Raw genomic sequence first — 25,870 nt, forward strand, 5'->3', positions numbered from 1 at the left:
TGTTTATAGCAGCAATGTCTACAATAGCCAAACTATGGAAAGAACCTAGATGTCCATCAACAGATGAATGGATAAAGAAGATGTGGTATATATACACAATGGAATACTATGCAGACATCAAAAGAAATGAAATCTTGCCATTTGCGACAATGTGGATGGAACTAGAGGGTATCATGCTTAGTGAAATAAGTCAATCGGAGAAAGACAACTATCATATGATCTTCCTGATATGAGGACGTGGAGATGCAACATGGGGGGTTAGGGGGATAGGAGAAGAATAAATGAAACAAGATGGGATTGGGAGGGAGACAAACCATAAATGACTCTTAATCTCACAAAACAAACTGGGGGTTGCTGGGGGGAGGTGGGGTTGGGAGAGGGGGAGGGGTTTATGGACATTGGGGAGGGTATGTGCTATCGTGAGTGCTGTGAGTGTGTAAACCTGGTGATTCACAGACCTGTACCCCTGGGGATAAAAATACATTATATGTTTATTAAAAAAAAAATTGGAAGGGGAGGCAAACCATAAGAGACTATGGACTCTGAAAAACAACCTGAGGGTTTTGAAGGGGCGGGGGTGGGAGGTTGGGGGGACCAGGTGGTGGGTAATAGGGAGGGCACATATTGCATGAGCACTGGGTGTTGTGCAAAAACAATGAATACTGTTATGCTGAAAAGGAAGAATAAATAAATTTATTAAAAAAAAGAGTACTTTTAACATTGGATATACATTAAAATTATTTGGAGAGCTTCTTAAAATTTATTGAGATTAGGGCTCACCTGTGGAGGTTTGAATTTAATTGGTTTTCAGTGGGGCCCAGTTTTTTTTGTTTTGTTTTGTTTTTTTTTGTTTTTTTTTTTTTAAAGATGTCTAGGTGATTCTCAAGCACAGTTGGGATAAGACCATTGCTACATATGTATTATCTAATTACAGAACTGGGTGAAATTCTCTTTTGAAAATATTTTGCAACTATAATCAATAGAAACTCAAGTAGGAACTTAATAATTTGGCAAATCACCCAAAGGAGATGCTTGACTTTTTGGCCTTTTATCCTTAATTATAATTGCCTATCCATGGTACATGTTCAGTAAGTATTTATTAACTGAATGAATGAAAATTGAGGAGATTCACTCTTAGAAGGTTATGTTTTCAAGAATTTACCCATTTCTTCTAGGTTATCCAATTTGTTGGTATATAATTGTTCATGATAGTCCCTTACAGTCCTTTTAATTCCTGAGTCATCGATTGTAATGCTTTCTCTTTCATTTCTGATTTTATTTGCATCTCCTCTTTTTCCTTTAGCTAACAGTTGTTGATTTTGTTTATTTATCTCTTCAAAAACCAAAAAAAAACAAAAACAAAAACCCTACTCTTAGTTTAGTTGAATTTTTTCTATGGTTTTTCTCAGTGCTATTTGATTCATTTCTGATCTCATCTTTATTATTTTTTTTTCCCGATAACTCTGGACTTTGTTTTCTAGTTCAGACTAATAATTAATAAGAAGATTGAATCAATAATCAAATACCTCCAAGCAAAGAAAACCAGAACCTAATGGTTTCACTGATGAATTCTACTAAATGTTAAAAAATACCAATTCTTCCTAAACTCTTCTAAAACATAGAAGAAGAGGGAACACTTCCAAACTAATCTTATGAGGCCAGTATTGCTCTTGTGCCAAAGCCAGACAAATACACTGCAAATAAAGAAAGCTATAGGCCAATATCCCTAATGAACATGGTAGCAAAAATCATCAATACAATTCTAGCCAATGGAATTCAATATCACATTACAAGGATGACCATGCAGGACTTTATCTGTGGGATGCAAGGGTGGTACAATATATATGTATCAATCAAATTCATACACCACATTAATAGAATGAAAGATAAAACCCACATGGTCATTTCAGCAGATGCAGGAAAAGGAGTTGACAAAATTCGGTATCTGTTCATAATAATAATTTTTTAAAAAGCCTTTAAAAATAGGTGTAAAAGGAACTTAGCTCAAAACAAGGAAGGTCATATTTGAACAACCTACAGCTAACATCATAATCAATGGGGCTGAAAACTTTTCCTCTAAGATCCAATATAAACAAGAATGCCCATTCTTACTACTTCTATTTAACAAAGTACAAAAGTCCTAGTTGAAGTAACTGAACATGAAATTAGAGGCATCTAAAGGGAAAAGAAGAAACAAAATGATCTTTGCAGATGGCATGATCATATACATAGAAAAATTTAAAGATTCCAACAACAAAAAACTATTATAACTAATAAACAAAGTCAAAGTTTCAGGATACAAAATCAACATAGAAATTAGTGGCATTTCTACACATTAATAACAAATGACCTGAGGAGGAAATTAAGGCAATCCCATTTACAACTGCATCAAAAAGAATAAAATGCAGAGGAGGAGTCAAGATGGCGGAGAAGTAGCAGCCTGAGACTACATCAGGTAACAGGAGATCAGCTCGATAGCTTATCTAAACATTGCAAACACCTACAAATCCAACGGGAGAGCGAAGCGAAGAAGAACAGCAACTCTAGAAACAGAAAATCAACCACTTTCTGAAAGGTAGGACTGGCAGAGAAGTGAATCTAAAACGACGGGAAGATAGACCGCGGGGGGAGGGGCCGGCTCCCGGCAAGCGGCGGAGGAATGGAGCACAAAATCAGGACTTTTAAAAGTCTGTTCCACTGAGGGACATTGCTCCAGAGGCTAAACAGAGTGAAGCCCACGCGGGGTCAGCGTGGCCCCAGGTCCCGCAGGGTCACAGAAGGATCAGGGGTGTCAGAGTGTCGGAGAGCTCGCAGGTATTAGAACGGAGAAGCCGGCTGCAGAGACAGAGCCGAGGACTGAAATCTCAGCTCGGGGTTACCTTGAACTCACCTCGCGGGCTGGGTGAGCTCGGAGCGCGGCTAGAGGCTGAGGATACGGGAGTGATTGGGTGCTGTCCTCTGGGGGCGCACTGAGGAGTGGGGCCCCAGGCTCTCGGCTCCTCCGGGCCGGAGACTAGGAGGCCGCCATTTTCATTCCCGTCCTCCGGAACTTTACGGAAAGCGTTCAGGGAACAGAAGCTCCCAAAAGCGAACCCGAGCCGATTACTTAGTCCGGCTGCCGGTAAGGGCGGTGCAATCCCGCCTCGGGCAAAGACACTTGAGAATCACTACAACAGGCCCCTCCCCCAGAAGATCAACAAAATATCCAGCCAGGACGAAGTACATCTATCAAGGAAAGTAGGTTCAATTCCTAAGACAGCAGAGCAATTCCAGAGGAGGAGAAAGCAAAGCATGGAACTCATGGCTTTCTCCCCATGATTCTTTAGTCTTGCGGCTACTTCAATTTTTTTTTCTTTTTTCAATTTTTTTTCTTTTTTCTTTTTTCTTCTTCTGCTAAATTTTTTAAAACTTTTACCCTTTTCTTTTTTAACGTTTTTTGACTAGTTTATCTAAATATATCTATTTTTTCTTTCTTTTTTATATTTTTTCTTTATTTGTTTTATTTTTAAAATTTTTTTCTTTTTTTTCAGAACCTGGTTTTATCCCCTTTCTCCCCCCCACAATTAGGGGTCTCTTCTGATTCGGTTACAGCGCATTTTTCTGGGGTCTTTGCCACACTTTTAGTATTTTATTTGCTCCTTCATATCCTCTTATCTGGACAAAATGACAAGGCGGAAAAAATCACCACAAACAAAAGAACAAGAGACAGTACCGAAGGCTAGGGACCTAATCAACACAGACATTGGTACTATGTCAGATCAAGAGTTCAGAATGACGATTCTGAACATTCTAGCCGGGCTCGAAGAAGGCATGGAAGATATTAGAGAAACCCTCTCTGGAGATAGTAAAGCGCTTTCAGGAGAAATTAAAGAACTAAAATCTAACCAAATTGAAATCAAAAAAGCTATTAATGAGGTGCAATCAAAAATGGAGGCTCTCACTGCTAGGATAAATGAGGCAGAAGAAAGAATTAGTGATATAGAAGACCAAATGACAGAGAATAAAGAAGCCGAACAAAAGAGGGACAAACAGCTACTGGACCATGAGGGGAGAATTCGAGAGATAAGTGACACCATAAGACGAAACAACATTAGAATAATTGGGATTCCAGAAGAAGAAGAAACAGAGAGGGGAGCAGAAAGTCTATTGGAGAGAATCATTGGAGAGAATTTCCCTAATATGGCAAAGGGAACAAGCATCAAAATCCAGGAGATGCAGAGAACCCCCCTCAAAGTCAACAAGAATAGGTCCACACCCCGTCACCTAATAGTAAAATTGACAAGTCTTAGTGACAAAGAGAAAATCCTGAAAGCAGCCCGAGAAAAGAAGTCTGTAACATACAATGGTAAAAATATTAGATTGGCGGCAGACTTATCCACAGAGACCTGGCAGGCCAGGAAGAGCTGGCATGATATATTCAGAGCACTAAACGAGAAAAACATGCAGCCAAGAATACTCTATCCTGCTAGGCTATCATTGAAAATAGAAGGAGAGATAAAAAGCTTCCAGGACAAACAAAAACTGAAAGAATTTGCAAACACCAAACCAGCTCTACAGGAAATATGGAAAGGGGTCCTTTAAGCAAAGAGAGAGCCTAAAAGTAGTAGATCAGAAAGATACAGAGACAATATACAGTAACAGTCATCTTACAGGCTAATAATGGCACTAAATTCATATGTCTCAATAGTTACCCTGAATGTTAATGGGCTAAATGCCCCAATCAAAAGACACAGGGTATCAGAATGGATAAAAAAACAAAACCCATCAGTATGTTGCCTACAAGAAACTCATTTTAGACGCGAAGACACCTCCAGATTTAAAGTGAGGGGGTGGAAAACAATTTACCATGCTAATGGGCATCAGAAGAAAGCTGGGGTGGCAATCCTTATATCAGATCAATTAGATTTTAAGCCAAAGACTATAATAAGAGATGAGGAAGGACACTATATCCTACTCAAAGGGTCTGTTCAACAAGAAGATCTAACAATTTTAAATATCTATGCCCCTAACGTGGGAGCAGCCAACTATATCAACCAATTAATAACAAAATCAAAGAAACACATCAATAATAATACAATAATAGTAGGGCACTTTAACACCCCCCTCACTGAAATGGACAGATCATCCAAGCAAAAGATCAACAAGGAAATAAAGGCCTTAAATGACACACTGGACCAGATGGACATCACAGATATATTCAGAACATTTCATCCCAAAGCAACAGAATACACATTCTTCTCGAGTGCACATGGAACCTTCTCCAGAATAGATCACATCCTGGGTCACAAATCAGGTCTCAACCAGTATCAAAAGATTAGGATCATTCCCTGCATATTTTCAGACCACAATGCTCTGAAACTAGAACTCAATCACAAGAGGAAAGCTGGAAAGAACCCAAATACATGGAGACTAAACAGCATCCTTCTAAAGAATGAATGGGTTAACCAGGAAATTAAAGAAGAATTGAAAAAATTCATGGAAACAAATGATAATGAAAACACATCTGTGGGACACAGCAAAGGCAGTCCTGAGAGGAAAATATATAGCGGTACAAGCCTTTCTCAAGAAACAAGAAAGGTCTCAAGTACACAACCTAACCCTACACGTAAAGGAGCTGGAGAAAGAACAAGAAAGAAACCCTAAACCCAGCAGAAGAGAAATCATAAAGATCAGAGCAGAAATCAATGAAATGGAAACCAAAAAAACAATAGAAAAAAATCAATGAAACTAGGAGCTGGTTCTTTGAAAGAATCAATAAGATTGATAAACCCCTGGCCAGACTCATCAAAAAGAAAAGAGAAAGGACCCAAATAAATAAAATCATGAATGAAAGAGGAGAGATCACAACTAACACCAAGGAAATACAGACAATTATAAGAACATACTATGAGCAACTCTACGCCAACAAATTGGACAATCTGGAAGAAATGGATGCATTCCTAGAGACATATAAACTACCACAACTGAACCAGGAAGAAATAGAAAACCTGAACAGGCCCATAACCAGTAAGGAGATTGAAACAGTCATCAAAAATCTCCAAACAAACAAAAGCCCAGGGCCAGATGGCTTCCCAGGGGAATTCTACCAAACATTTAAAGAAGAACTCATTCCTATTCTCCTGAAACTGTTCCAAGAAATAGAAATGGAAGGGCAACTTCCAAACTCATTTTATGAGGCCAGCATCACCTTGATCCCAAAACCAGACAAGGACCCCACCAAAAAAGAGAACTACAGACCAATATCCTTGATGAACACAGACGCAAAAATTCTCGCCAAAATACTAGCCAATAGGATTCAACAGTACATTAAAAGGATTATTCACCACGATCAAGTGGGATTTATTCCAGGGCTGCAGGGTTGGTTCAACATCCGCAAATCAATCAATGTGATAGAACACATTAATAAAAGAAAGAACAAGAACCATATGATACTCTCCATAGATGCTGAAAAAGCATTTGACAAAGTACAGCATCCCTTCCTGATCAAAACTCTTCAAAGTGTAGGGATAGAGGGCACATACCTCAATATTATCAAAGCCATCTATGAAAAACCCACCACAAATATCATTCTCAATGGAGAAAAACTGAAAGCTTTTACGCTAAGGTCAGGAACACGGCAGGGATGTCCATTATCACCACTGCTATTCAACATAGTACTAGAAGTCCTAGCCTCAGCAATCAGACAACAAAAAGAAATTAAAGGCATCCAAATTGGTAAAGAAGAAGTCAAACTATCACTCTTTGCAGATGATATGATACTATATGTGGAAAACCCAAAAGACTCCACTCCAAAACTGCTAGAACTTGTACAGGAATTCAGTAAAGTGTCAGGATATAAAATCAATGCACAGAAATCAGTTGCATTTCTGTACACCAACAACAAGACAGAAGAAAGAGAAATTAAGGAGTCAATCCCATTTACAATTGTACCCAAAACTATAAGATACCTAGGAATAAACCTAACCAAAGAGGCTAAGAATCTATACACAGAAAATTATAAAGTACTCATGAAAGAAATTGAGGAAGACACAAAGAAATGGAAAAATGTTCCATGCTCCTGGATTGGAAGAATAAATATTGTGAAAATGTCTATGCTACCTAAAGCAATCTACACATTTAATGCAATCCCTATCAAAATACCATCCATTTTTTTCAAAGAAATGGAACAAATAATCCTCAAATTTATATGGAACCAGAAAAGACCTCGAATAGCCAAAGGAATATTGAAAAAGAAAGCCAAAGTTGGTGGCATCACAATTCCGGACTTCAAGCTCTATTACAAAGCTGTCATCATCAAGACAGCATGGTACTGGCACAAAAACAGACACATAGATCAATGGAACAGAATAGAGAGCCCAGAAATCGACCCTCAACTCTATGGTCAACTAATCTTCGACAAAGCAGGAAAGAATGTCCAATGGAAAAAAGACAGCCTCTTCAATAAATGGTGCTGGGAAAATTGGACAGCCACATGCAGAAAAATGAAATTGGACCACTTCCTTACACCACACACGAAAATAGACTCCAAATGGATGAAGGACCTCAATGTGAGAAAGGAATCCATCAAAATCCTTGAGGAGAATGCAGGCAGCAACCTCTTCGACCTCAGCCGTAGCAACATCTTCCTAGGAACAACGGCAAAGGCAAGGGAAGCAAGGGCAAAAATGAACTATTGGGATTTCATCAAGATCAAAAGCTTTTGCACAGCAAAGGAAACAGTTAACAAAACCAAAAGACAACTGACAGAATGGGAGAAGATATTTGCAAACGACATATCAGATAAAGGGCTAGTATCCAAAATCTATAAGGAACATAGCAAACTCAACACCCAAAGAACAAACAATGCAATCAAGAAATGGGCAGAGGACATGAACAGACATTTCTGCAAAGAAGACATCCAGATGGCCAACAGACACATGAAAAAGTGCTCCACGTCACTCGGCATCAGGGAAATACAAATCAAAACCACAATGAGGTATCACCTCACACCAGTCAGAATGGCTAAAATTAACATGTCAGGAAATGACAGATGCTGGCGAGGATGTGGAGAAAGGGGAACCCTCCTCCACTGTTGGTGGGAATGCAAGCTGGTGCAACCACTCTGGAAAACAGCATGGAGGTTCCTCAAAATGTTGAAAATAGAACTACCCTATGACCCAGCAATTGCACTACTGGGTATTTACCCTAAAGATACAAACATAGTGATCCGAAGGGGCACGTGTACCCAAATGTTTATAGCAGCAATGTCTACAATAGCCAAACTATGGAAAGAACCTAGATGTCCATCAAGAGATGAATGGATAAGGAAGATGTGGTATATATACACAATGGAATACTATGCAGCCATCAAAAGAAATGAAATCTTGCCATTTGCGACGACGTGGATGGAACTAGAGCGTATCATGCTTAGTGAAATAAGTCAATAGGAGAAAGACAACTATCATATGATCTCCCTGATATGAGGACATGGAGAAGCAACATGGGGGGTTATGGGGATAGGAGAAGAATAAATGAAACAAGATGGGATTGGGAGGGAGACAAACCATCAATGACTCTTAATCTCACAAAACAAACTGGGGGTTGCTGGGGGAAGGTGGGATTGGGAGAGGGGGAGTGCTTCGTGAGTGCTGTGAAGTGTGTAAACCTGGCGATTCACAGACCTGTACCCCTGGGGATAAAAATACATTATATGTTTATTAAAAAAAAAAATTTGGAAGGGGAGGCGAACCATAAGAGACTATGGACTCTGAAAAACAACCTGAGGGTTTCGACAGGTCAGGGGTGGGAGGTTGGGGGAACAGGTGGTGGGTAATGGGGAGGGCACGTTTTGCATGGAGCACAGGGTGCTGTGCAAAAACAATGAATACTGTTATTGTGAAAAAATAAATAAAATGGAAAAAAAATGAATAAAATGCTTATGAATAACTTAACCAGTTAGGTGAAAGACATACCCTGTGAACTAAAAAACAATTGTGAAAGAAATTAAAGACATACATAAATGGAAAGATAACCCATGCTCAGAGACTGGAAGAATGTCCATATTGTTAAAATGTCCTTAATACTCAAAGTGATCTATGCATTCAATACACTCCCTTTCAAAATTCCAATGACATTCTTCACAGAAATAGAGAAACAAACCTAAAATTGAGGTGGAACTTCAAAAGACCCCAAATAGCCAAAGAAATACTGAGAAAAAAGAACAAAGCCAGAGGCATCACACATCCTGATTTCAAACTATATTGCAAAGCTATAGTAATCAAAGCAGTATGTAAGGCATAAAAACAGACACTTGGACCAAAGGAACAAAACAAAGAGCTCTTAGGCATGCTCACACATATTTGGTCAACCAATCTTTGACAAGGTTGCCAAGAACTCACAATGGGGGAAAAGACAGTCTCTTCAATAAATGATGTTAGGAAAATTGGATATCCATATGTACAAGAATGAAATTGGACCCTTATTCCCACAGTGAATGCAAAAATCAACTCAAAATGGATGAAAGACTTAAATATGTAAGACCTGGAGCTGTAAACTTGCTAGAAGAAAATAGGGAAAAAGCTCCTTGACATTGGTGTTAGCAATAATTTTTATCATGACACCAATATCACATGCAGCAAAACCAAAAATAGATAAGTGGGACTAGGTGAAACTAAAAATCTTCTGTACAGCAAAGGAAACAATCAACAAAGTTAATAGGCAATCTACATAATGAGAGCAAATATTTGCAAACTGTGTACCTGATAAAGAGTTATTATCCAAAATATATGAGAAACGCTTACAATCAATTGTAAAAAATAAAAAAATCCAACTAAAAAATGGGCAAAGAACCTAAATAGATATTTCTCAAAGGAAGATATACAAATGGCCATCAGGCACATGAAAAGGTGCTCAACATCATTAATTATCAGGGAAATGCAAATCAAAACAACAAAGAGGTATCAGCTCATACCCATAGAATGACTATTATCAAAAAGACAAAAGTAGCAACTGTTTGTGAAATGTAAAGAAAAGGGAAACTTTCTATGCTGTTGGTAGGCAATTGGTAAATTGGTAAAATATTATGGAAGATTATGGAAGTTCCTCAAAAAATTAAAAATTCAACTACTATATGATCCAACAATTGTACTTCTAAATATATATTTCCAAAGGAAAGGAAATCTGAGTCCTGAAAGATATCTACACCCATTTTCACTACAGGATTATTCATAATAGCCAAGACATAGGAACAATCTAAATGTCCATTGACAGAGAAATGGGTGAAGAGAATGTGGTATATACACACAATGGAATATTCTTTAGTCTTAACAAAGAAGGAAGTCCTGCCTGCCATTTGTGGAAGAATCTGGAGGATATTCTCCTAAGTGAAATAAGCCAGACACAGAAAAGACCAGCACAGCATGATCTCACTTACAAGTGCAATCTGAAATAGTGAAACTCATCAAAACAGAGAGTAAGTATAATTTTACCAGGAGCAGAGGAGAGGGAGAAATGAGGAGATGTTGGTCAAAGGGTACAAAGTTTCTGTTATGCAAGATGAGTGAGTTTGGGAGATTTCATGTATAGCATGGCGGTAACAGTTAAAAATACTGTATTATTTACTTGAAAGTTGAAAGAGGATACCTTTTAAATCTTCTCAACATATACATACACATACAGTAACTATGTAGGTGTGATGCATAAATTATTTAGCTTCATTGTAGTGATCTTTTCACAATGTATGAATATACTGAAACATTAAATTGCACTCCTTAAATATATGTTCTTTTTACATGTGAAAGATATCTCAATAAAGTAGTTTAAAAAAGAGAGAGAAAATTGAGGAGAAATAAAGACTTCAAATGGGCTACTGAACTAGTCAAATAAGGAATTTTTTTAATAAACAGAAAAAAGACAACCAAGAGATACAAATTCCCAATATGGCTAGTAGGGGTTATGGACACCAAACAGATTTCCAACCATTTTTAATTTTAACAAACAGGTTTACGGGATAAAATAGGCCATAAATTGGTTCTAAACATTCAGTATTCTTCTCCTGAAAGGAGATCAGACCCAGAGGGTGGGGGTGATGGGGTGGGGGGGAACAACCCTCTAAGATATAGGATCTGGACCATTAAAGAACTATTAGAAGTACCGGTTATATATTTAGATTGGGCTTTAACCCTGAAAGTAAAAGGAAGGCAACCACAAACCCTTAAACATTCTAAAATGTGAAATCTTCCCTAACACAATGAAAAGAATATCTCACATAAATGACGGAGAAGTCAGACCCATTCTGAACTTGCATAACTTTCTTTTAAATAAAAACTCAAGCATTTCCAATGAAAACAAGGCTGATAACATATAACACTAGATGAAGAATAACAGAGAAATCTTGCTTTGGGGCTCACGTTAGCTGAAGGTTCTAAAACCTCTTAAAGCAAGTCCTGTGAATCTTAATTGGATATTATGCTAGAGATGAGATGACTGTAAAAGAAAAAAATATTTGTTTAAGAAGCCAAATCTTAATGTTAAAATTTTTCTTTTGGTATTTATTATTATATGGTGTAGAAATTACTTGCTAACTAAAGCTTATATTACTCTAAGTATCAATATTTTTATGGGAGAAAAATTATGTTTGCAATTAAAAAATCAGAAGAGTTAGCTTACTTTCCCTTAGTACAATTATTATGAAATGACAAGTTTGAATGATCTTCCCCATTAGTGTGAGATAAGACTCCTTGAGGATGTTTATTTTAATTTTTCTGTATTTATATTGACAACATTCTGGCAGCCACATCCCTTCGGAATAATATCATAATCTTCTTTTTTTAGGCACTTCCACAGCGTGATGATTTTATTTCTTGTTCATCTAGTAATTTTATTCAGCTCCAAAAATTCTATTCAACTCAAAAATTCAGTACAAAATTTATTAACTTGAAAAAAATGCTTTCATCCTTTATAAGCAAGCCATTTTTTGCTGTTTGGGTATATATAAATCTGACAAGGCCTTCATTTAATCAGTTGGGATTTTAAAAAATATTCTACTCTTAGTGTATTAATCTATTAATCTATACTATATATTAGTCTGGAGATTAATTTGGCATTTCAGAAAGCAAAAAATGTCATAAAAGACCTTTAAGTCTTCTTCGGGCACCAGTATAAAGGTTGACACCGCACTTAAGAGCATCCAGCTATCTGACTCATTGCCATTTCAAATGAACTGCCGTTTACCCCTTGACCTTGGTTTTGGCACAGACCTAATACAGTGGTACATATGACATTACACACAGTATTCTTAAGTGCCTTATGCATCTGGAACTCCTTATGGGAAAACTTAAATTAACTGGCCGAAGACAAAGCTAGAGCTCTCAGAGACAGATCCTTAGTATCAAATTTAAAAACTATATGCTTAAGTAATTTAGGCTGAAGAAGGATAATTTCCACTAAACAAGACACACTACTAGATCAGTCAGAAAAATGCATATGTTAAAAATATTATTTTGGAGTATTTGGTGGGAGAAAGTGAAGAATCTGAGAGAAGCAACAGCTTCTCATGGTAGCTGGTACACTTTTAATTCACTTAAAATCATTATCATAGGGGTGCCTGGGTGGCTCAGTGGGTTAAGCCGCTGCCTTCGGCTCAGGTCATGATCCCAGGGTCCTGGGATCGAGTCCTGCATCGGGCTCTCTGCTCAGCAGGGAGCCTGCTTCCCTCTCTCTCTCTCTCTCTGCCTGCCTCTCTATCTACTTGTGATCTCTCTGTCAAATAAATTAAAAAAAAATAATTATCATAAAGTACAAGTAGGTATAGTTTGTTTTCTAATTAAAAAAAAAACAAAAGAAGATATTATGATGCAAAAATGAAAGACGACTTAGTGAGGCAAGATTAGCAATAGTCCTATATCAACTGGCTGTTGTATATAACTGATGAATCACTAAATTCTATTCCTGAAACCATATAAGACTACATGTAAACTACTTAGAATTTAAATAAAAATATGGAAAGAAAAAAATAGTGGCATTATCAGAGCTACTCAATGAAATTTAACATAATCTTATAGAAATTAGTAAAGGCTGTAGAAAAAAGTTTATATGGTGCCTTCCTTTATTGCTTAAACCAGGGTTGCAAATAAAGGCAATTATCAACACTCCAGTATCAGAAATTGGGAAAAATAAGCACTGCTTACTTTCTGTGAGCCTTTGTTCGGGTAGAAATCAAAGAAAAGATTCTGCTCAGTATTTCGCTAGGTCTGGGCTTTTTCTCCAGCATCAAGCACTGCCAGTGAGAATGAAGGATTTTATATTTAATACTTGTCCATATTGTCACTCTGCTTTCCCTCCACTGATTTTTATTTTCCTGGACCCTTCACAAGATCACCAGAGAAGATGTTCTCAAACTCAGAAAGTTAAGAAACCCTCTTCACAAGCTCCCCATCCATCACAGAACATAATTAACTCCAGAAGTTGAATAGTTGTCCTTTATTCCTAGAAGCTGAGTATTTTAACTGCTTTTACAGTTCTATCATATTTGGAATAGAATAATTATTAGTTGATAGACTTAAAAATATCAGAGCTAAAAGTGACCTGTGAGCACATATCACCACGCCTGGAAAATTGGTCAAGCAAATTAATTCAGCAGGTGGACAGGATTTATTTAGGTTGAATTTGAATGCTTACCAGCAGACTACAGTACATATTCTGCTGGGTCTTGAAGGACAGGTACATTGATAACCTCTGACCTTTCTCAAGAGTATAAGGTGATCAAATGAAATTTGGATGTCTAAATGTGGAGTGGAAAGGAGAGAAAATCCATTAAGGTGATTAGCTATTCAAAATGAATAAAAAGGCCACAGAGGACCATCCAGGGGCTGGTGGTGTGCCTCCAATGTTTTAGCTTCTTATGAATTTACTTACTGTATTAGTTTCTTACTGTATCTTTCTTTCTTTTCTTTGTTCCTTATCGATTATGAATTTACTGTTGTGTCTAAGAAATCTCTGCCCAACTTAAGGCCACAACATATTCTGCCTCTTTTTCTTCTGTAAGGTTTTGCATTTAGGGATATTACATAATTCCAGTTAATCCTTACATAAGGTGTGAGGCTTGTGTCTTTTTAAGGACTTTAAATCTTCTTTTTTTAAAATTAACATATAATGTATTACTAGTTTTCGGGGTATAGGTCTGTGAAACATCAGTCTTACACAATTCATAGCACTCACCATAGCACATACCATCCCCAATGTCTATTACCCAGCCACCCGATGTATTTTTTTTCCAATAGTTTCAAGTCAAATAGGGACATACAGCCTATATGTTTATATTTTTAGAATTTACATTTTACTTTTCCAATTCATTGTGAGTAGATGATAGCTAATCTTCTTTATAGTATTTTAATAAAATGCTAACATTTGGAGTCTTAGTTACGTGATTTTTTAAGGGCAGTTGTGAATTTCACATAACATCAATACTTGATGCTTTGTCAAATGATAGAGTTCTATCTGTGATTGTAATTTATCCCTTAAGTTGCGTGTCCATCTCTCACTCAGTACAAGATTCTCACACTGTAGCACTGACATCAGTGAACCAGTATGAAAGCTTCCATACACTCCTTCCCAGCTTTTGTGAGACACATGCTTTGGCTCACTCCTATAGGCACGGTAATCTGAGAAAACTGCATAATAGGAACATTTCAAATTTGTACATTTTGGCTTTACTGATTGATGTGTTATCAGTTATAGCTCACGGTGCTCCCACCGTGTAGCATCATGCCACGCAGATGGAGGAAGTTTTTGATATTTAAGATTAAGATAAGAGGTGAATCATAAAAATGAAAGGTCTGTTTTTCCTAATCAGTGCAGGGATCTGGTTTGATATGAAACTGACCCCCGAAGATGACAAACAAATATGTTAGTGGAGGCAATCCAACAGCTCCATCTTCAGACTAGACCCAAACCCGGGCGTGGCTAAATACCAGAACTGATCTGTTTTTTTGCGGGATATACCCTTTGGTCAGGTTTCCCAGGGTACATCATTTCCACCTGGATCTGCCTGGAACCGAAATGGCCTCCAGTTATAGTGCATTTAGCGAAGGAACACGTATCTCTCAGACCATGTGCAAGCCTGGGGAATAGAGAAAGGAATGAGACTTGGATTTTGACTCCAAGAAAGTCTTAACTCATCAGAGTAAGTTGACATTTTTCTGAAACTACGTCTTACTACTTTCTGCTATTTATGAAAAGTCTACAAGAATCAGCGGATATATGTGTTTTTCCTTCTTCTGTTTCATGTTTTATGATATATAGTTATTTCCATCACAACTTTTAACTTGTCACATGTAACCCTTTACAGTGTCAATAAAAATCTTCCATTAAAAAATATTACTATCGCACTTTGGATTTTATAGTTTGGAGAAAAATCTAGTCGTAGACCACACAGCTCAAGATACAGTTCTGAATTATTATTCCAAGTAGATTTTCATTCTAAAGTCTCTAGGCCTTTACTTTCAGCTTAGAACCCATTAGCCACTCTCCACCTTCCCCATTGCCCTCACGCCCATGCCCAATTCCCACAGCAGTTTCTGTTCAACCAAATCTCTTTATGTGCAAACTTCATCATTCATTGAACTGAATAACCTTAGGGAACTTCCAGCCATTGCACCATTAAAAACACCAAACCAACATATCATTGATTTGCGAAGTGCTTGATGGCCCTGGAATCCCCCAGAAACTGAATGTGTTGTCAACGTTAATATTACTGCTAATCTTACCACTGTAATTAAGCTGATTCAACAAGTCCAAGATATTATGGAGCTTAACATACTAGGTCTATTTCCAACCATAAATTCTCCTTCCAGTTTTAACACGAAGACAGACAAAATTTGCTTGGTAAATGAGAGAATATTACTTGTCACCTCAAAGTATATAAGTAACCTAGCTATAGATGCACAGATTTAATTTTTGGTACCTTCCTTTCATCTGGATTTGTGCGGCACCAGAAGTTCTGCATACACCCAATCACAAAAGTATGCATTGAATCTGCTATCGCTGGGCCTTAGAAACTTCCCACCCTCTGGGGTGTAGGACTTACTTGCTGCTGAGGCAGCGTCTCAGCGAGTAGGAGGCCCCTCCACCACAGGTGCGTGAGCACTCACTCCATGGGCCCCAAGCATCCCACAGGCCATCTCGGTCCTCCTCAGAGCGTGCCGTCCTAGAGCTCTGTGAGAAAAAAAAGGGGCGGTCAGTATCATGTCCCCACTGAACCCTAAAACATGCGTCCTGAAGGGAGGGTGTTCTGTAAGTAGGTCTATGGTAGCCTTGCCTGAGATGAAAACATGAATCAGATTCTTTCCGATTTAATAATGTGTATATGTTTGGGGAGGGGCATATTTGAGTTTAGGGACCCTGGGCCATGACTGAAAGGGACAAGAGACTGGGCAATGGAGCAAAGAGAAAAGGGGCAAGAAATAGGAATCTGGCGGAGAGGAAGATAAATTGCAAATTTTTTTATTTTATTTTATTTATTTATTTGACAGACAGAGATCACAAGTAGGCAGAGAGGCAGGCAGAGAGAGAGAGGAGGAAGCAGGCTCCCTGCCGAGCAGAGAGCCCGATGCAGGGCTCGATCCCAGGACCCCGAGACCATGACCCGAGCCGAAGGCAGAGATCCAACCCACTGAGCCACTTTGCACTGAAGTCAAGAATTTAGGGCACCTGGGTGGCTCGGTTGGTTAAGCATCTGCCTTTGGCTCGGGTCCTGATCCCAGGATCCTGGGATCAAACCCCACATTGGGCTCCCTGCTCAGCGGGGAGTCTGCTTTTCTCTCTCCCTCTGCCCCTCCCCCTGCTTGTGCTCTCTCTCTCTAAAATAAATAAATCAAATCTTTGAAAAAAGGAAAAAAAAGGAGTCACAATTTTGTCCTGGGCTCAGAAGTCTTCTGCTCTACTACCTCTCTGTGAAAACAGAGGAACTGTTGTCAGAGATGTTTCTTCTCTAAGAAACTGGAAATGTGCTTATCAGCATGACCTTCCAAAATTTAACATTTCATACAATTGACTTTTTTTTTTAAATGAAGGAACATCATTTCCAGATTTCAGATTTGTTAATTAGAATAACTGCATGAAGTAACCTCAGTCATGCAGGATGGCCTCTTGACAGACAGATCTGCTTGATACTGACAGGCTGCTAGTGAAATCTGCACTGACTATACCAAAAATTGTTATGTCCTGGTCTCCGTGTTGAGACTCACTGTTCTCCTAAGAGTCAAAGATAAAATTTATGCCATAGTTAATAGAATAGGCTTTGGAGTTAGAAACTGCCTGGGTTGGATATGGATTCTGTTTTTACTATGTATCCTTGAACAATTAAACTGCCACCTACATATGCTATAATTTCCCTTTCCATAAAATGGGCATAATATTATAACCATACCTCTATGTGCACGCACACAGACATAGTATATAAGATTAGTCAAATGCACCTAGCCTAGGACTAGTTTCAGAGTAAAGCACTAATAAATATTGCCCATAATTATTATAAATTGAGAATGTCTTATACATGCATACACAGTTGTATAATTCAGCTTAAGCTGCCATCACAGAATACCAGACTGGGTGGCTTAAACAATTAAAATGTATTTTCTCATAGTTCTGGAAGCTGAAAGTCAGAACAGGGTGACGGTATGGGTGCCTCCTGGTGAGAAGGTTCCCCTTGGGTTGCAGCAGGCAACCTTCTCACTGTGTACTCACGTGGCCTCTGCTTTGTATGAGAGACAGAAAGAGAGAGAGGAGAAAGAACAAGCTCTGTGGTGTCTACCCTTCTAAGGACACTAATCTCATCCCCACTTTCATGGCCTCTTCTAAACTCATTACCTCCCGAAGGCCTCATCTCCACATACAACAAGGGGCCTTAGGACTTCAAGATATGAATCACAGTGGGGACCACGATGGAATCCATAGCAACGGTTCTACAAATAGCTAATGTAAAATGGGGTCAAACTATTTCACCGAGTAAATTAAAGATGATATCCACACATTAAAGATGGTATCTTCTCCTATCAATCAAGAACATACTTACGGAAAACAGAACAATTTCAAAACTATTTAAATTTGGGAAAAAACAAACCCTAAGGAAAATAGACATGTTAGACAAAATGACCATTTCATCTTCAGGTTTCCCTCTGAAGAGAGAGCACAGGTGGCGTGCAATACTGCGGAAGGATGAGACGCGAGGTGACAGGAGGTTCACCTCTTATGAAACATTGGGGGAACCTGAGATAATGTAAGTAAAATGGCTGGCACATAGTAGGTCTACAAGTGGGGCCTCCTCTTGTTATTGATGTTATGGTTATTTTTATTTTTTTAATCTCCTTCTCATGGCCTACTTAGGTCTAGTCAAGGTGTTATCATCCAAAAAGGAGGGACTCCTGAAAAAGAAAACATTCTCTAGCCTCTCAGGAAATGGCTTATTTTGCAGTAATGGGCTTCTTTATAGATCAGAGTTGTGGGGCTCTATTGTCAAACTGATGACTCCCTGGACCTTTTAAAACCTGGATGAGTGATGTCAGAAACCTCACCTCAGAGTGTTGTATCAAGGCTTATCTAACTAATGCGTGCTTTATTTAGATTCATAAATCATTTGCAAAGGGCTAGCCCAGGCTAGCATATTGGTTAGGAACAGATGAAGGACCTATTCAGCCTGGAGCAGAATCCTGTCTCCAGAGTTTCTCTGCTGTGATCCCTTAACGCTTCTGTTTCTGATCAGAAAATAAGGATCATAAAGACTAGGACTGTGAGAATTAAAACAAGTTAACACATTAAAAAAAATCACATAAGGTTGAAAACAACCCGAGTGCCCATCAGTGGATGACAGGATAACTCAAAGGTGACAGATACACACAACAGAATAATACTCCACCTTAAAATCCACTTGGAACGTGGATGAACTTCGAAGACATCATGATAAGAGAAATAAGCCAGACATGAAAGGACAAAAAGGACAAAAATTCTATGAGGCACCCCGAGTAGTCAGATCCATAGAGACAGAAAGTAGAGTGGTGGTCGCCAGGGGAAGGGGCATGGGAAGAATGGGCAATTCTCTTTTAATGAGTCCATGGCTACCATTTGGGAAAATGGAGAGAAACCTGGAGATGGACAGTGGTGATGGTTGTACAGCACCGTGAACATCCTTAATGTCACTGAACAGTAGACCTAAACATGACTAAAATGGTCAATTTTATACATTTTATCACAAAAAATATATACATACATATATTCTTTAGAAGTTAAGGGGGCTTAAATTAACACGATATAAGCATCTGCCACTTTTATTTCCATTATTTATTGCTACCATCATTTATAAACACATATGCACTCTGAAAGGTTGTAGGAGGTGCTCTGGGAAGGTACTAGTGTTTTTTCCTGCTGGGTTACCTTCAACATTCTACTCATAAAGCATCATCTCTCTGAAAACCCAGATGATCCCACAGCAGAACCTCCCGGCCACCTGCCACATTGCATTTGCCTCATGACATGATCTGTCAGTAGTTTGAGAACCCTACAAAATGTGGGATAGAATGGGTAACAGAAACACACTGGTTACCCCAAAGTCTGTTTTTTCTAAAGGAAGTATTTAACTGAGCTCCAAAGCCTGGTTTTTAGGATTAATAAAATCAACTTCTAATCAAGGCAATATGGGGCACTCGGTTTCCAGAGCCTAATTATATACTGAAGGAGAAAAGACTCTTTGGCAATGAACTGTACATTGTCCATTTACCCATTAAAGTCATGCCTCAGATTCTTAGCGAGTTTATTGTACATCCTCTGGCTCCTTTTTAGTTTGCTCTGTGGGACTGGAAGGAGTTCTGTCAAGAGCTGTGGTATTTGCTGGATGCCGTGACTCCTCGTGTGACAAACATACATTTGTCACATGCAATGTCCCTCATTCTATTCAAATTAAATAAATCTGAGAGGAAAAACCAACATCACAAACGCTAGGAGGCGTGAAACAATTAAAATGAGTAAGACAGTGATCACAAATTATGACACTATCCAATCATTACAACTGCAAAAAAACAAACAAAAAACAAAAAAAACCACCAACAAAAAACAAAAAACACACACACAAAAAAACCCAGCCCCATGCAGCATTCACATGTGAATCCCATTTCCATGTGAGATAAGAACACCAGAATGCCAAATCCTTGGGAGGTTTCCCTCTGGCTGCTCTGGGGGTAAGATATTTTAGAAAAAATGTATAGTTGAGATTTTGCCTTTCTAGAGAAACAAATTGTTTCAAAGTCTGTACCGAAGTTGCTTGTTTTTTTGTTTGTTTGTTTGTTTCTAATGTTCCTTGTCTAAAGCAGCACCCAAATGGCTCTCAGGTAACGTTGTGTTGACTAAATCTTCTTACCTTGTTACCGGTGACAAGTCTCGGCACAACCTGACACAAGAAGTGCCCATGTTGCTCTGAGCGCCATCACACGGGAACCCAGAAGTAAGCCATGGGCCTGTTTCTCAAACTGGAACAATCTCCAAGTTGTCTTTTATCAAATGGAATAAACGTAATTCATGCCAACTGAATCCATGTTTAGTGTTCGAAAGTAAAGTGATTTTCCGGCTCCTAACCTGCTAGATTTTTACATCTATGACCAGAAACGTCAATGCAGCAACGTCTTGCAGGTCATTAAAGACCTACCAGCATTTGCTTATTTCGGTTTTTAAAAGGGCCTTTAGTATAAACAACTTTTATGCCTGGTCCAGATGGGACTGGAGCTTACTCTCTCTTGTTCTGGGATGCACATTCCTCTTCTCCACAATAGTAGTATTCTTTTTTTTTTTTTTTTAAGTGTTAACGTTGAATTGCATCTAGCGAGAGAAATTGAGGCAGAAAAAAATAAGGACTAGATGATGAGTTGTCTAGAAGAAATGATGATTGCTTCTGAAACCAAAAGTCTAAGCTTTTAAAATATACCCAAGCCAATGCTTTCCAATTTGATTTCTGTCACATAAATGTAGCATTGCAATCTCAGCATCTCAGAAACAAGGTCATGGACGCTCTCAAGCACAGTGACCAAGAGATCACCCTTGACCCCACTGCAGGGCATATCAGCAACAGTGGCAGGTGAGTTGGTGAGCGTTTACTACAAAATAACCAAGAACGAAATGGCAACTATTAATATTTGTGCATAAGACCACTGTTTCCCCAGCCGATTTACCTAAAAATATTAGAAGATCGGAATAGCTTCCCTAAATCCCTCAATCTTGGGATGGCATCATTTCCCCGCCATTGCTGATTTACCTAAATGTGGTTTTCACCTGATGGTTTTGTGGTTGGTTTGAGTCATTTGCTCTGAAATCCTAACCAAGTGTCAGGTGAACCGTGTTAATTAAGCCTGACAGCTACAAGGAGTTAAGCACTTGGAGAAATCACGTGAAGCGAGAGTTCCCTGCACTCCCACTGCCCCTGAACCTTCAACACTGAATCTTAGGATGACCTCCTATGGACCACTTTATCCAGAAGCCTGGTTATGCAGGACTTATGCAAAATGTTGTAGGGTGAAGCACAAATTAGCAACAAAAAGACTCTGGAGTTCTATTCATTATGTATACAGAGGCCTTGGAAAATATTTTTTCCAAACATTGGAACAAGAGGTAGAGCTATAAGGAAATCAGCATAAATGGAAGAAGGTGCTGAGGGAATGGGTGATAGGTTTTTGTAAAATGGAAGTCACAGAATGGATGAAGTTACATTCCTAAGCAAACTGCTTTTCAAACCCCAACAGATCTTCAAATGTAGCCAAATGGGTTACCTGGAGGACACAGCGAGACATTCTTAGTATTTCAAGATCAGCCCAAAGGCACCTGAGTCTCTGGTTTTCCTCTCCTTCAAGACAGCATTTCGCTTAAGCCATCTGGAGTGGTGCATGTGACTGCACGAACCGGATGTCAGCGTCCCTCTAAATTAAAAAGAGGGGGCAACCCCCTGGTGATGAGAGGACCATTTTTCCGTGGCGAGCTCATGCCAAGCGGAGAAACCCACACGCAGACACCGCCTGTCCCTGTCTCTTTGCTTTGAAAATGAACTCGCAGATTCCACCTTGTAACTCTCCTCCACCTATCAGGTCTCCATAAATCTTACCTAATCTTTGGCTTCTTCAGCAATCTGGAATCCTGGTTCTGCCATGCACTTCACGTGGGAGGGGCTGTGATTCCCTGATCTGGGAGCTTACAGATGTTAAGCTGTAACTGGTCTCTTGTAAAAGTCCGTTAGCTTTTCACTGTGCTTTTCGTAGAGAGCAGAGCATGTGGATACTGAGGCATGCGCGTTCCCAGATATCTGCTGCTGGCTTTGCTTAGGAAATTCAGGTCATCTGGTTCTTATCACAGCTGCACTGCTGGGGGAGATGATGAACTGCCAGTGACAGAGTGCATGGGCTTTCAGAGGCCACCGCATGAAGGCTGTCCCTTGCTACCGAGGAGAAAAGTCAGTTTTGTAACACGGTGTCAAAGTTATGCAGACCTCAGAAGGACTTTTGGGTACCTGCCTTCTCTCTCCCGCAGCACCTATTCACGCATGCGCCCTAGCATACCCTTTTCCTATTCCCGTCAGGACGCCTAAGCACACCTGAACCTGGAGGGTTGCTGGTGAGGCCCAAATGCTGGGATTTTGTTAAGTACCCATGCGCTAGGAAGTATGTGGAGATCTCCCCCAAATTACCGTATTTAATCCTCACAATGAGCCATAGTCAGGTTGGTCCCCCCCCCCCACCCCCAACCTTATTTTACTAAAAAGAAAATGGAGGCTCAGAGAGGTTGAACAACCTCTCTGAAGGTTGTTCATGTTGAAGGTTGTTCATGTCTCATGTTGAAAAACATGGTCATGTAGGAGAAAGGGCTTGGCTGTGGGTCGCAGACTGACTTTACTGGTCACAGATTAGTCAACTTGCCTTGGGCACATTGTCAGAGCTCTTTGAGCTGTTTCTTCATCTGCAAAATGGGGATGTTGATACTTCCTTGACTAGGGTGATGGTGAAGGTTAATCATGAGAACATATGTAGAGTGCTGGATGTCCTTTCTGACATGCTGGTGTGAATTATTTAATCTCTGCCACAAATAGACACATCCCTCCCCGGACAAGTTACAGGGTTAGCACCTTGTTGAGCCAGGTTTTACACACCTGTTATGTGACAACTTTTGTTCTATCTAGCTTAAAATTTTGACCTTTCCATTTTAAACAGCATTTCTCAGTACATATTTTTTTATATAGAATGACAAGAACTAATGCTACTTTCTTTAAAAAAAATTATTTTGGGGGCACCTGGGTGGCACAGTTGGTTGAGTGGCTGACTCTAGGTTTTGGTTCAGATTGTGATCTCTGGGTCATGGGTTCGAGCCCCACATTGGGCTCTGAGCTCAGCACGGAATCTGCTTAAGACTTTCTCAGGGTGCCTGGGTGGCTCAGTCAGTTAAGTGTCTGCCTTCAGCTCAGGTCATGATCTCAGGGTCCTGGGATGGAGTTCTGAATCAGGCTCCCTGCTCAGCGGGGAGTCTGCTTCTCCTTTGCACCTCCCCCTGCTTGTGCTCTCTGTCTCTCTCTCTCAAATAAATAAAAAATTAAAAAAAAACTCTCTCCCTCTCCCTGCCACCCTCCCAATAAATAAATAAATCTTAAAAAAAAAATCATTTTGTACTCAGAATTCTTTTTCAAAGTGGGAATAACAACAACTTGAAGATGGAATTAAGAGAACTTCCTTACTTTTTAGGAAACAAAAACCTGACTCTGCTCGATGTCAAATGCTTCAGTAAGATTTTCATTTCAGAGCTATGGTAACTTGATTTTTTTTGTATTCTTTCCAAGGACAAGGCTGAATTACAGCTCATCTAAAAAACTGCTGAGAAACCTCTGGGCATTTTGGAGCACTCCACCAGAATACAATTTCACAGCCAGCTGAATTAAAATCAATAATTGCTGATGTGAGCAAAGATCAGTATTCAGAAAATTTGCAACTGGTCATTAAGTATTTTGAGTCAGCTTATCTCGAGGAAAAGCATAGTAAAATATTCTCTCGCTGTCAATTTCTAGTATTTTTTTATAAATGTTGGTGAACTTTTTTTTAAATTTTGTTTTTAAAGATTGTATTTATTTGACAGGCAGAGATCACAAGTAAGCAGAGTGGCAGAAGGGGAAGCCGAGCAGAAAGCCCGACACAGGGCTCAATCCCAGGACCCTGAGATCATGACCTGAGCTGAAGACAGAAACTTAACCCACTGAGCCACCCAGGTGCCCCAGTTTCTAATAAATATATTTTTTTAAATTTTATTTATTTTTATTTTTATTTGTTTATTTACAGCATAACAGTGTTCATTGTTTTGGCAGTTTCTAATATTTTAAAAGCATCAACTTAGCAAATAGAAATACTCTAATTTGTTTTAATGCTGATAGAATGTTAATATAAATATTATTATGCATTCTTTCCGATGGAGACTCCAAACTCTAAGTCCGTATGAAAACCTATGTTCATGTATATGCAGTGTATGCATAAACAGGTATGTATATTATATATGTACATACATGTGTATGTATATTAATACACATATATATGTCTTCTAGAATATGATCTTCCAGATCATATATGTGCATAAAGAGATTTTCTACTAGAAAGACCCTGTCAGTCTGGTTATCTTTTTCCACTGTAGCAATTTGCTTTAATTTAATAGTTTGCTCCTGAAGCTGGGGGTTGCACAATTAGGAGCAGAAGGCTGAGACCAGTAACTCCATTTCTTTCACAAAGGAAAACTGGACAATAGGAGAATTGTATTCTGTACAAACTGTAGCAGTTTTAAAAAATCATTTATTTCTGGGGCACCTGGATGGCTCTGTCAGTTAAGCGTCTGACTCTTGATTTCGGCTCAGGTCATGATCCCTGGGTTGTGAGATTGAGACCCATGTCTGGCTTCACACTCAGTGTGGAATCTGTTTGTCCCTCTTCCTCTGCTCCTCCCCAGCTTGAGCTCTCACTCTAAAATAAATAAAGTATTTTTTTAAAAAAAATTATTTCCATATTTGTGCCAACACCCATGTTCACTGGGTGTTCTTGGCCCTTTTCTCTTGGAGAGATATTTCAGAGCCTTTATAGTATGTCACAAGTATGAAAAAAGCCTCTTTACCTGGAGTTCTGAAAATGAAGCTGCTCATCTTGGTTGCTCTTTTTTCTATACTTAGATAAAAAAAAATCCCCTGTGGAAAATAATATGCAGGCCAAGCACCAAGGAAAACAGTGAAGAAATATCTCCAGGGGCTTCCACACCCCTCCACTCCCCAAAACGGGCATGTCTGAAACACCCCCTGAAATGAAATTCCTTCTCCGCTCTTCTCGTGAATTCCTGACTTCCTGGTGAGCCAGTTAGAAGTCTTGGTTTCCGGTTCCATCTCATCTAACGCGAGCCCTGTCCAAACTGTGACTCCCATCAGCCTTAGATTCCCTCTGCAGCCCTGGCAAATTCTGCTGGAATGCATTTACAAAACATCTGTAGAACTAACGAAACATCTGAGGCTCTGGAAAGCACATGTTGGGGTTTGGAATCATGGAGAAAGAATTCCTGACAGAGAAGAGGCTCACTTTGTGACTCGTTGAGAAAACTGGAAAGTTAAGAAGTTAATATGGCTTGGAGCCTCATGGACAAAAACTCAAACTGTAGCTGATAATACAGAAGCTACAAAAAAAAAAAACAACAAAAACCAGCAGTAAACTTCCTGCCACTATCAATGCTCTGATTTTACAACTTCCCTGACTCTTCCTGGTGCTGACCATGGAGTCATCTGGGCCAAGAAAAAAAAAATGTGCTGCCTCGATTTTCTGAAGGGAGCTTCACAGGGCTTGGGGTGTAATTTAGGTTC

At 39.1% G+C, this 25,870-nt stretch overlaps 1 protein-coding gene across 2 annotated transcripts in view; it reads right to left on the reverse strand.

The window, feature by feature from the left end:
• The window catches only part of ADAMTSL1 (ADAMTS like 1), a 935,024-nt gene that overhangs the window by 355,762 nt on the left and 553,392 nt on the right, over nucleotides 1–25,870 (reverse strand). For both annotated transcript variants that reach the window (XM_046023640.1, XM_046023641.1), the window contains one exon: nucleotides 16,064–16,191. In XM_046023640.1, coding sequence (XP_045879596.1) covers nucleotides 16,064–16,191 — 128 coding nt within the window. The remainder of the gene's footprint in view (nucleotides 1–16,063; nucleotides 16,192–25,870) is intronic.

The sequence above is a fragment of the Meles meles genome, chromosome 11 (genome assembly GCF_922984935.1).
Source record: "Meles meles chromosome 11, mMelMel3.1 paternal haplotype, whole genome shotgun sequence".
Classification (NCBI taxonomy): Eukaryota; Metazoa; Chordata; class Mammalia; order Carnivora; family Mustelidae; genus Meles; species Meles meles.